Source organism: Mastomys coucha, unplaced genomic scaffold (genome assembly GCF_008632895.1).
Source record: "Mastomys coucha isolate ucsf_1 unplaced genomic scaffold, UCSF_Mcou_1 pScaffold17, whole genome shotgun sequence".
Classification (NCBI taxonomy): Eukaryota; Metazoa; Chordata; class Mammalia; order Rodentia; family Muridae; genus Mastomys; species Mastomys coucha.
The window spans coordinates 34,656,045-34,669,742 of NW_022196899.1; the positions used below are offsets into that span (position 1 = coordinate 34,656,045).

The 13,698-nt window shown below is 41.3% G+C and overlaps 1 protein-coding gene across 1 annotated transcript in view; it reads left to right on the forward strand.

Annotated features, from left to right (window-relative positions):
• Larp1b (La ribonucleoprotein 1B) overlaps nucleotides 1-13,698 on the forward strand; it is a 91,716-nt gene that overhangs the window by 58,934 nt on the left and 19,084 nt on the right. The window contains 1 exon segment of the mRNA XM_031376696.1: nucleotides 9,486-9,603. Within this exon segment, the coding sequence (XP_031232556.1) occupies nucleotides 9,486-9,603 (118 nt within the window).

Sequence of the window (13,698 nt, forward strand, 5' to 3'; positions counted from 1 at the left end):
AAATGACTTCCATGTACAACTGGAACACTCCCATTTGCTTAGTACCTTTATACCTTATGGTAAAAGGAGAGTGTGCTGGCTTGCCTTTTTTGTCTCTCTCTATGTGTGTGCTCTTCAGTTCTTTGCTTGTCATAAAGCTTTACTTAATTTAAAACATTAACATTTCAACCACTTTAATGTATCTGTTTATTTGTGTATATTTGTGCACACACATGTATCTCACAGTACACACGTATAGTTTAAAGGACAACTTGTGAAAGTAGTTCTTTGCACCATGTGGGTCTTGGGGATATAAAACTCAGCTCATGAGACCTCGTGGCAAGCATCTATACCCCACATACCACCTGACCAACCTTCAGCCATTTTAATAGGAATAACTTTTCTGGTTACTTTTTGTCTTAGGTTTTTATTGCTGTGAAGAGACATCATGACCATGACAATTCTTATAAAGAAAACATTTCATTGGGGCTTGCTTACAGTTTCAGAAGTTTAATTCATTATCGTCATGGCAAGAAACATGGCATGGTACAGGCAGATGTAGGCTAAAGAAGGTGCTGAGAGTTCTAGATCTTAATCCGAAGACAGCAGAAGGAGGCTGTGCCACACTGGCTGTAGCTTGAGCATAGGACACCTCAAAGCCTGCCCCCACAGTGACAACACTTCTCCAACAAAGCCACATCTACTCCAACAAGACCATGCCTCCTAATAGTGCCACATCCTATTGGCTGTGCATTTAAACACGTGAGTCTAGGGGCCATTGTGATATTCAAACCATCATACTTTTTAAGTGTGTGAGTGTGTGTGTGTGTGTGTATGTGTAGAGATCAGAGGACTACTCTCAGAGGCCTCCTCTCCTCTCTTGCAGGATAAGGGGACTGAAGGTAGGTTGTTAGGCCTGTACTGACCCACCTTGCTAACCACTACTTTTAAATGTGTCCTTCCCAGATTCTAGCCTTGCCTTGCTTCTTGGATTACTTTGCTAACTTGGCTTATACCAAAATTCCCTAGTATTTCTATGGGACTCTACAAGTACATAACCAGTAACCTGCAACGTTCTCAAGTGTGTGACTCATGTTCTGTTAAATCTCAGTATCATTGTGTTTACCATGAAAAGGGAAACCTACCCCATCCTCTTTCTTGTGTTTCTTGTTTTATTTGGTTGCTTGTCTTTCCTGTCCATTTCCCTGCCATACATCTTCTCATAACCTTTATCTGATAGGTTCTTTGCATTCATTCTCTTGCTCCCTTGTGTTCCATTTCCTTTTTCAGCCTAGAAAATAAGGAAATTTCCTTCAAAGTCCCAGATGTGGTACTTGTTTTCAGGCAAGGCCTTGTACAAGGCCCAAGAACATGGTTTGGGTTTTTTTTTGGGGGGAGGGGGTTGTTTTTTTGTTTTTTTGCCCTATCTTTGATATGCTTTCCTCTGTGTTTTTCCTCTTCCACCTTCCTGTCTCTAGGTGGTAGCACTAATGGGCACAGGCAGTCCAGGCCCGTGGCTTTGAGCCTCTCAGCCTTAGCACATGCTGTTTCCCTGTAGTGCCTTCATAGGTGCTTACTTGCCAAGCTTTTTTTCATCCTTTAGCTGGCAAACCCAGGTCACACAGTAGTCCAGGAAATTTTTTTATTGATACTTTATTGTTTCTTCCTCTTTTTCTTCTTTTTTGGGGGGGGGGATTGGGGGGAGGTGGAGGGCTGGGCGTCAAAATCTGTGCTCTCTACTACTGAGTTAAACCCCAGGGTACCTCCTCTTTCCTCCTCTTTGTCTCTTTCTTTTCACCTTTCTTTCTAGCCTTTTCTTTTTCTCCATTTCTCTCCTTTCCTCCTTTTATCCTTCCTTCTGACACAATCTTATCACGTAGCCCAGGCTAGCCTTGAAATTAAGATCCTATTAGAAGTTGCTGCCTGCTAGGATAACAGGTGTGCAGTGTCCTGCCTGACTGCGCTGCTTCCCTTTTTGATACACCACAATATAAATGTTTAAAGAACAACAAATACAAAAATGGACTTGGTTGCACATTCCATTAATGGACATCCCATCCTCTCCTGCTGAGCACAATTAGAAACATGGAATTTCAAGAAATTGATTACTGCTGGAAAGATGGCTCAGGGGTTGAGAGCACTGACTGCCCTTCCAGAGAGGTCCTAAGTTCAATTCCCATCAACCACATGGTGGCTCACAACCATCTGTAATGAGATCTGATGCCCTTTTCTGGTGTGTCTGAAGACAGCTACCGGGTACTCATGATAAATAAGTCTTTAAAAAGAAATTGGTTAGAAGAAACTGAATAGCTAACAAGACAGAGTCATGCCAAAATCTAGAAGGAATAGAGCAGGAATTTGGGCCTGCATTTCACTTAAATACGTCTGTCCATTTTAGAAGTGACCAAAAGCTGAACATATATTCATTTTTTAAAGATCAGCTAGCAAAACTTTGATGCTTTGGGAACCATAAGGAGCTGCTTCCTACTAGTCAGAATGAGGAAAAGTGCTTCCAGAGGGTCAGCTCCTGACGTTTGATCTTAATGACGCCTTCATCTACCTTTTTGAAGCAAATACTATGGTAGTCTCAAGTTTTCAATAAAAATAGCGTTGAGGATGAGCAGATCTTATTGCCCGCAAAGCTGAAAGAGAACTCATCCTCAAGAATAAAGATTGAGCAGCCAGCTAATCGGGCTCAGCTTTGTCACTTCTTTGCAGCAGGTGGAGGGGGTGGCTTTAGCTCACCTATGTGTTTCCTCAGAACTGCACCTGACAGTTTGATTGGAGGCATGCTACTGCTGCCCTGGGGGAGAATGACAAGGGAAATAGTTAACACATTTACTTCTTTTCCCAAAGAGTTGTTTTTGTGTAGGTTTGTTCCTATATGAATTTCTGTGCACCATGTGCATGCAGGAGCCCACTGAATGAATGCTAGGAACCAAGCCCAGTTCTGAAAGAACAGTATGTGCTCTTAACTGCTATCCCATCTCTATAATCTTATGTTCACCTTTTGTAGCTCAGGGTTGTGAAGTAGATGCATCCTTTGAAAACAAAATACTAATTTTAGCAACCACACTAATTATAATCGTCCCCCCTCTCTCAAATGTGTCTTATCTCATGGCCCAGGCTCTCAAACTTGCCACTTTCTTGCCTTACTTCTTGAGTGTTAGTATTAATTTGGACATACCACCATAACTAGAATTTTCAAGAATTCTTGAAGATGCTGATGAGTGCCTCAAAATTTAGATTGTGTAGCCATCATATATAGTGTTATCCCTTGAGTGTTCAAGTTTAAATATATAAAATTCACCTCCCAGTATAGCTACTTAAAATAAAAGAGAACCTAAAGTAGTTTGAATGTGTGTCAGTTAATAACTCATTTCAGCACTTCAACATCAGCTCTGGCAGCATGATGGTTGCTGTTAGCCAAAGGACACAAAATGGCCTGTGACAGATTAGTTACGAGAAGAGCACAAAAGGGTAGGGTGATTAGTCCAGGATAGCTCCCTAAACTAGATCTAAAATAACAATATCGTCAAACACACAAAACTGGGAAGTTTTTATTTATAGCAGATCTTAAAGAAAATACTAAAGGAAAAAATGTCAGTTGGAGAAACATGGTTCCAGACAAAACTCAGGAATATGGGAAAGAGGGAAGAGCAAGGGGAACTGAACACAAAGTGAGTGCCACTGCTCATAACCAAAGGACTGAAATTAAATCACTTTATCACAGTGAACTCCCAAGTGAAAATGTCACATAGCCAAATTAAAGTGCCATGCTAACAAATACCTAGTCCCAAACTGTACATGTCAGAGAACTTTCCCACAGTTACAATGACTATCACTTGTATTTTTATGGACTTCATGACCACGAAGAAAAAATTATGATGGAGTTGAAACTAGGAAAAATCCCAATTGGCTTTATATCCTGTTTTACAACTCATGTCCTTTTGCTTCCTCATCACCTAATACTGCCCTTTTTTGATCTTCTTTCTAAATGGTGTACTGTACCCACACCTACAACTGTTTATGTATGTACATGTATACATTATAAGTTAGCATCTACATATGAAGGAGAACATGAAGGTTGCCCCCCACCCCTAAGTTTGGGTTATGTCATGTAATATTATGCATTTTCAGTTTCATCTATTTGTCTATTCTTTTTGTGGTTTCATTTTTTATTTAACTGATATATTATTCTAACTGAATATTATTATATTATATGATATATTATTATATTATTTAACTGATATAATATTCTACTTTGTATATATGCCAGTTTTTCATTATCTGCTCATCTATTGATATAGACTCCTTGCTGTACTCAGCCACATTAAACATGGGTATGTAGATATCTCTATAGCAGAGCATAGAGTTCTCAAGGTATACACTCAGGACTGGGAGAGCTGGGTAGTTCTCTTTAATAAGGTAGCAGAAGAACTACTCTTTTAACATTTTGACAAACCTCTAATCTGATTATCATAACATCTATTAATTTTCACTATCTCAATAGTGAATAAGAAGAGTTCCTCGTTACACATGTCCTCTTGTTGGTTTTCCTGATGACTGCACTCTAGTATCCCAGAAGTAGTTTTAGGGCTGGCGAGATAGCTCAGCGGGTAAGAGCACTGGCTGCTCTTCCAAAGGTCCTGAGTTCAAATCCCAGCAACCACATGGTGGCTCACAACCACCCATAATGAGATCGGTTGCCCTCTTCTGGTGTGTCTGAAGACAGCTACAGTAAATTACGCCAGAGCGAACAGGGCCAGCAGAAGGTCCTGAGTTCAATTCCCAGCAGCCACACACATGGCCATCTGTACATTTACAGTGTACTCATACACATAAAATAAAATAAAATAAATCTTTAAAAAAAAAAGATTTAAAAAAAAAAGAAGTAGTTTTAATGTGCATTCCCCCCAATGACTAGAGACATTGAGCCCTTACTAAATAGCTACTGGCCATGTGTTTTTTCTTTATTTTTATGTGCATTATTGTTTTACCTATGTGTATGTCAGTTTGAGGGTATCAGATCCCCTTAAACTGGAGTTACAGACAATTGTGATCTACTATGTGGATGCTGGGAATTGAACCTGGGTCCTTTGGAAGAGCAGCCAGTGCTCTTAACTGCTGAGCCATCTCTCCAGCCCCTGTGTTTCTACTTTTGAAAACTGTCTGTTAAATTTGTTGTTGACTGACAGTTTTATTTCCTTAGTATTTAATTTTTGAAGATCTTTGTAAATTCTGGATTTCATCTCTATCTGAAGTATATTGGTTGAGGACTTCTCCAGTTCTATGTGCAGTCTGTGTTTGCAGCTGATGTTTTCTCTGCACAGCAAAAGAAACTGTCAATAGAGAGGAGCAGATTTTCATGTTAAAAAAGAACTGCTGGTGAGATAGCTAACTTCATCAAGAGCTTGCCACACAACCTGATTTAGTCCCCAGAACCTATACAAAGGGGGAAGGAGAGAAGAACCCCTCGGAGTTGTCCTCTGACCTTCATGGATCATGGCACATGGACACCCAAACACATCACATGGTGATAATAAAATAAGTATATATCAGATAACTTTTGAATATATAAAAATGGACATTGGGTTGGTGAGATGGCTCAGCGGGTAAGAGCAGTGACTGCTCTACCGAAGGCCCTGAGTTCCAATACCAGCAACCACATGGTGGCTCACAACCACCCATAATGAGATCTGATGCCCTCTTCTGGTGAGTCTGAAGTCAGCTACAGTGTACTTATATATAATAATAAATAAATCTTTGGGCCAGAGCAAGCAGAGGTCCAAAAAAAAAAAAAAAAAATTTCAATTCCCAACAACCACATGAAGGCTCACAACCATCTGTACAGTTGTACAGCTACAGTGTACTCACATACATACATACATACATCTTTAAAAAATAAAAATAAAAATGGACATTTTATAATCACATACATCATATAAATCTACATACATCTAATACATAAAATTTCAAATACATATATACAAATAATATAAGGTGCATAATATAAAAATTGACAAAAAACACAGTTTTGTTTTTAAAGAGAAAACAGACATAACTTTAATATTTACAAACCACTGGAACTTTCAGAAAGTAAGATGGCTGAAGCTAAAGACAGGAAGATTGGGAGTGAGCTTCTTGCTGACTTTGTAACTAAGCTTGAGGATAGTCTGGGAATAAATCAGATACACAGCAGTCTCCCTGCCCTCGACAAAGCGTTGGGAATATTGGCTTATGCCACATCCCCTCATGGAGGACATTAAGGTGGGAGGATCACTGCATGTTCAAAGCCAGTCTGGGCTACATAAACCCATAGTTAATATTTGCCAAATGGTGTTGAACTTTTACCTCTTTCTTAGTGCAGTTCTGGATTGACAGCAAAATGAGTGGAGGTCAGATTTTCCACATACCCTGTCCCCCATATGTCCTTAGTCACCTCATTATCAATACCTTCACCACAGTGGAATATTTATTTACAGTTTTGAACCTACATGGACTGTTGTACTCACGCTCCTCCATTGTATGTCGACGTTGTCAGAGTGGCTGGATTTTAAGAGCTGGTGTTACCAAGTGCTGATGCAGAGACAGAGGCCTGAGGCCTTTACTACACTGCTGGTGAGATGTGGATGGCAGAAAAGAGTTGGGCCTTTTTTCTTAAAACTAAGGAAGGGCATACTAACTTCACAGTGCCTCCTACAAGTAAATACTCAACAAAAATTTATATCCCTGTTCATAAAAAAGGAGTTCTTAAGAAACATGCTTTTTAAAAAAAACTAGCAACTTAGTTGTAGTAGCCATAATCCAGAGAGGACTCGATACTAACAGTAGAACAGGATGGAAGTAAGCGAGTGTCATGTGTTGTCTACGGCAACTGCTCAGTTCTGCAGTCTCACGACGTTCCCCATTTCCCTGTTAAGCAAATGTGTGTGCCTGCGTTCCAACTAATGATGAGAGCTTGTATGCTAGTTACTTATGAGAGCAGACTTTGGCCTTGTGTATATAGCTTGCTGATTTGTAAACTGTTTCTATTAACCACAAGTGAGCCACATAGTCCTGCCCGACAAATCAGAATCTATGATGATGAGACCAGCACCCTGGCTCCTGGGGAAGAAGCCGAAAGCAGGAGGATAGGTAGAGGCATGGAAGGAGCATGCCTAGTGGTCTCTCTGAGAGGTGCTTACACAGTTCTATTCATTATATGTATATGACAGGGTTGTTGGTAACTGTATTGAGGTCTCATACTGGACAAATGCTACCCCATTTGGGCCCTGTCACTAGCTCCCATGTAGATTACTATTAAGATTGACACTTTTGGGGCTGGAGAGATGGCTCAGTGGTTAAGAGCATCAACTGCTCTTCCGAAGGTCCTTAGTTCAAATCCCAGCAACAACATGGTGGCTCATAACCATCCATAACAAGAGATCTGACTTCCTCTTCTGGAGAATCTGAAGACAGCTACACTGTATGCATATAAAAAAAAAAAAGATGGACACTTTTGATTCCTGTGCTTATCTAGCTTTTATCAGTCCTCCAGTTTATATCAATCATTTTAAAATTTGAACAGAGAACATATTCTGTCTGGGTCTATCCAGGTTGATTGTGTTTTTAAATCCACCATGTTATAAACATAGAATAATTGCTTATTGACTTGAATTAGGACTTGCTAATAGTGACCTTTGGGTCACAGTAAGGAGCAGTCAGTGAAGAGCAATTTCTTTTACCCTCTTTTTCCTTCCTTTTCTGTTCTGGTATTGAGATTAGTCACAGAGCATTGCATATACTAGGCAAGCCCTCTACCACAGGCTTCAACTTAGAGACCCCCTCCCCAATTTTTCCCTGGTACTAGGGATTGAATCCCAGTGCTTCATACATAGTAAGCTAACACCTCTAGACCTTAGTAAAGGCTTTGGAAGCAGAAATTTGGCCTAAAATAAGGAGCTGATATAATTTCTTAGGATGCCCTTTAAATATATTTCTAATGCTTGGCGAAATTCCTTATATGTATACCGTGAAATATATTATCCAACCCCTCTTCATCTCTCCCAAATTTCAAAGCCTCCAACACATTCACCTTCCAAATGTAAACAAGATCATTTACAACACAAGCAGGATTTAGTGGATGATGCCAGTTGGTAGTAACTAATGACTGAAGATGTGACATTCTGTGGCTAGATGGTCAAAGCAAATTCTACAGCTGTTCTCTAACGATGCTTTTAATTTGCTTCCATCTGACAAACATTTAAGCCTTCTTTGGATATTTTCTACCTGGATGAGATGTAGGTGTTGTTTGGTTAGTAGTAGATTGTAACCAGTCTCTTCCTTCCAGGATGAATGACCTTTGCCTCTAGCCGTGCTGCCCACGGTTGCAGGTCAGTGCGGTGGACTTGTACAGGATAACGTAGCAAGAGGAGCCTGTGGGGCAGAGGCAGGGAGGGGCCCATTCCTTCCTGTCTGCTGAGCTTCTGAGAGGGGTTTAGAAACAAGCCTCCAGCCCTCCAGATCCTCACTCATCATTCTCAACCCAGCACTAGAGAATGAAGCAAAAACTTCTAGTAGCTTTCTCCTGGTTCCTTATCAGGCCTTTAACTGCCCATGTTGCACACACATTTTCTCACTTAATTATTTTCTAATAAACGTGGTGTCTTTTCTAAGTGTCTTGTGTGTGCTTTCAGTTCCTATTTAGAATGCTTTTTCCCATCCTGTAAATTCTCATCCTTTAGGGACTGTTTTTGTCCCGTCTCCCCTATATCTTTCTAGTGATCTTGAATCTTATATCAAATGCTACTCTCATTATTTCACCTGACAATCATTTCTTTTTATGTGTGCACTAATTTTGAACTTAAAAAAAAAAAAAGCTCTTAAGGGCCAGGGGTGTTTAGATTAATATGTGTCTTAGTTAGGGTTTCATTGCTGTGATAAGACACTGTGACCAAGGCAACTCTTATAAAGGACAACATTTAATTGCGGCTAGCTTAGGGTTCTGAGTTTCAGTCCATTATCATAATGGCAGGAAGCATGATGCAGGCATACATGATGATGACGGAGCTGAGATTTCTACATCTTGTCTCAAAGGCCAACAGGAGAACACTGGCTCCCATGTGGCTAGGAGGAGGGTCTCAAAGCCCACCCCCATATGACAGACTTTCTCTAAGAAGGCCACACCTACTCCTATAAGGCTATATTTCCTAATAGTGCCTCTCCCTGAGCCAAGCATATTCACACCACCAAACTATATAAATTCAGTAAATACCCAATAAACAGCTGATGACAAATATGTATGCTCTTACAAAGAGTTTGGTTATAAATATTTAGGGTTCTCTATACCTCTTAAGCTTTTAATAGTGCTCTTAAACATAATACTAGATTCCTTAATACAACATCTTTACTAAGGGACAGTTAAACCTTGCTCTCAAGCTCAGTTGTTTGAGGTTGGTATCAATTGTTATCTATTGGTCCTATTTTAGCCAGTCTTGTAATTAGATTCCCCAGTTCTACTTCAGCAAGAGGTTGAGAACTTTAAGAAGGTAAGTCTCATTAGTAAAGAGCAGTATGAAGACCTAACACCTGAACTTCCTTTTGAGCCAAACCGAGAAGTTCCTGTAGTACCTTCATAGTCCTGTCAAGGCACGCACACCTGTCTTTGTGTCTGTGTACACTCAAAGCAGTTCTACATTGTCTTAAAGGATCCCTCAGCTATCGAGAGACACTAGAATTTAAAAATGGAGACTGTACATGTATTGAACTGAGCATTTTAGAGATTCCAAAATAGAGACTGTAAACCTGGAAGAAGGCAGTCCGGTAGTAAAGTAGGAGGTCTGGATGGATTGCTCTTACTCTGCATCCACGGGCAGGTAGTCTCACAGTGGCCAGGTCCTTATCCATTGCCACCACAGCACCGCATAGTGCTCAGCGCTACATGCTTGCTCAAGATGGTTGGTTCTTTGTGCATCTGATAACGATTTCCCAATTTGCTGTTTGTTGGAAATGTTTCTCTTCTTAAGATAGAATTCTCAGTCCTTAGAGCACACCGTGAAGTTTACTCTTGTTCTGAGACCTCTGCTCTGTGAAAATCAAATGCAGGTAGTCGTCCTAAGTGGAATCTGGCATTTCCAGGCTGGTGCAGTTAATTTCTTTATAGTCTTTTTCTCTTTCTTTCTTCAAATGCTTTATTTTTATTTTGTGTGCATTGGTGTTTTGCATGTTTTTTAGTATCTGTATGAGAGAGTCAGATCCCCTGGAGCTGGAGTTACAGACAGTTATGGGCTGCCATGTGGGTGCTGAGAATTGAACCTGGATCCTCTGGAAGAGCAGCTAGTGCTCTTAAAGGCTGAGTCATCTCTCCATCCCCTCCCCCCTTTTTAGCTTTTATTTTTCTCTCATATATTATATTCTGACTGCAGTTTCTCCCCCCCTCCTCCCAGTCTCTTACCCTCCACCTTTCCTCTCCCCCAGATCCACCCCCCACCTCCCCTCAGACAAGAGGGATATCAACCAAACATGGCATAACAAGCTACAATAAAGACCGGGCACATATTATCATATCAAGGCTGGACAAGACAACCCAGTAGCAGGAGATAGGTCCCACAAGCAGGCAAAAGAGTCACAGACAGCCCATCTCCCACTGTTAGGAGTCCCACAAGAACACCAAGCTAACAGTCATAACATATATGCAGAGGACATATGTCAGACCCCTTCAGGCTCTTAATCTCGTCAATCTTTCCTGAGTCCCAGTCAGTTGATTCTGTGAGCCATGTTCTTAAGGCATCTGTGACCCATCTGGTTCCTCCACAGGACTCCCAGAGCTCACCTAATATTTGTCTGGGAATCTGCATCCGCTCCTATCATTTGCTGGATGAAGTCTCTCCGATGATGATTATGCTTGGCTCCAGTCTCAGAACATTCTGCAGGCATGGCAAACTGCTCCAACCTACAGTTTTATGGCTGGGTTGGTGTCCCAATCCCTCCACTTGAGCCTTGCCTAGTTATAGAAGATGGCCAGTTCAGGCTTCCTGTCCCCCATTACTAGGAGCCTTTATTAGGGCTACTCTCTAAATTAATTAATTAGATTTCTTTTTCTTTTTTCTTTCTTTTTTTTTTTTTTTCTTTTTTTCGAGACAGGGTTTCCCTGTGTAGCCCTGGCTGTCCTGGAACTCACTCTGTAGACCAGGCTGGCCTCGAACTCAGAAAATCCGCCTGTCTCTGCCTCCCAAGTGCTGGGATTAAAGGCGTGCGCCACCACCGCCCAGCATAATTAATTAGATTTCAACTAGTTTCAGTTGTACTAGGTTTCTACTTTAACCTTCAAATGCCCCCTAATTCCAGCCATTTCTCCCAGGATTCTCATCCTCTCCCATATGACTCCTATTCTCAACTCCACCCATCCCAGCCCACTGGTGAAATCTATTCCATTTCCCATTGCCAGGGAGATCCTCCCATCTTCCTTATAAGCTCTCCGTGTTACTTAGCCGCCCTGGGCCTGTGGACTGTAGCATGGTCATCCTTCCCTCCACCGATACTATCCAGTCATAAGTGAGCACACACCATCTTTGTCTTTCTGGGTCTGGTTACCTCACTCAGAATGACTCTTTTTTTCTAGAAGGTAATTTTAAAAAGGACTGTTCAGTTGCCACCTTTGGAGCGGGCACTGGAGTTACAGGCAAGTTTCACACCCGGATGACATTTACATGGGTGTTGGCTGGGTCCTCATGCTTGTGCAGCAAGCACTTTTGAAACTGCCTCTGTGGCATTGTCTTAATAAGTGTGCATGCAAGCTGCAGGCACTGAGTCTCTCTAGTTGAGAAGTTTGTGCTATGTGTAGGAGTGAAGCCTGCTGTCTCTTAGAGTGCATTATTGGAGAAGTGAGGGTGCTTGTTCTAGAAAGTTTCCACCTTCTGTATTTTGCAAGTCGGGTCCCTGTGATCACATTTAACCTGTTTTCTGTCCCCATGAGTTTGATATAGAGGGATGATTTGCTTGACACTAAAGCTTTTGCACACACAATGGTGACTGCTGTTTATTGTGAGATGGGATTCTCCCTATCTTGTCCAGGCTCAGCTTGAACTCTTCAGCTTGGGCAACCCTCCCTTGCTTTAGCTAAACCCTTGGGAAGCTGATACCAGAGGTGTGCACCACTGTGCTGGTGAAGAAGTTTCTGATGTTTGCTTTGTGTCATGGGGAATAGAACAGAGGCCTCTACCCTGCCCAGCTGTGCCCTAGCTCCTCATCCCTGTTACTTCTTCATCTCATCTTTTTAGTTTTTCCTGGGTTAGTCTGGTTTCTTTGGAATTACTGAGGCTCTGCAAGTGTTTCCTAATTGTTTTTCTCTGCAATTGGACAGTTTCTGTTGATTGTGATGTTTTTTTAAATTGATTTTAACCACCCATTTAAAGACATTTAAGAATAGGTGCCGTAGTTTTGCTCTTTTGTACATCTTGTACTTTTACTAGGTTTTTTTTTTTTTTTACTGTTGTTTTTCTTCCTTTCTTTTTTCTCTTTCTTTTTTTTCTTTCTTTTTTTGCCTGGCCTGGGACTTGCTATGTAGACCATTCTACAGAGACCTGCCTACTTCTGCCTCCAGCTGCTGGTAATACAGTATGATCTCCAGTTTCAGGCTGGTGTGGGCTACATAACAATACCCTGTCTCAAAAGAACAAGTAACATTTTAATAGTTTTTTCTGCTCCTTTCTTTGCAGACTTCAATTACAATCAACAGTGTAAATCAGGCTGTTTTGAAAGAGCTATTCCTTACTAATTCCCCACTCTGTGTCAGCTCGCTGTTGTGCTGTGCTGTGCTGTGTCATCGATGTCCACCCCCCCAACCCCCACCCCCACCCCTGAGTCTCAGTCCTTTCTTCTTTAGGGTACTTCACGTTTTAGGTTTTAGTCTCAGCAACTGTGGTTTTCTACCCTACAAGTCTGACTGGGTCTGCATGCTGTCTCTTTTTACCGTGTTCATGTCGCCCTTTACATTATTGAAGTATTGGAGTGTAGTCATAACTTTTTGTTTGTTTATTGTATCTTTAAGATAGGGTCTGTCTCTCTGTGTAGTCCTGGTTGTCCTGAAACTTGATCTGTAGACCAGGCTGGCCTCAAACTCAGAGCTTCACCTGCTTGGGATTAAAGGCATGAGCCACTACTGCCCAGCAACTTTTGTCTTCAACAAGCAAAGGCCAAGACCCACGTTCCCCACTGTTGTAGTTCAGCCTGTGTCAGCATATTCTGACCCATGTACCCTGTGGACCAGTCGGTCATACCTTCCATTATTAGGATAACGGCTATTTGCATGCCCCAGAGGCAAAGCCTGAGTTGTTTCAACAGAGTTGTTTCTTCTGACCAAAAAAGTTGAAAATATTTGCTGTCATTTACTGAACTTGGCTTTAGCGACATCTTTATTGATTTAAAAACAAACAGACAAACACACAACCTTTGGAGTTTCTGTCTCTCACAAATGTGTTGCTGCTCTACAAGGCAGCCCCTGTGGGCAGCAGTGCAGGAAGGGATCACACTGGACTGTGCTTTGATTTGGCAGAGGTGAAATTTGGAAAAACTCAATTTGTAGAAAAGCAGACTCAGTGGTCCTTAAACTTGGGACACTTGTTAAAACAGGGTTCCACATCAAGCTCCTGGTTCAGTAAGCTATACGTATATATAAGGTATCGTAAGTTAAAGGTGGAATCTCAGTAAGCTATAGGTTCATATAAGGTATCGTAAGTT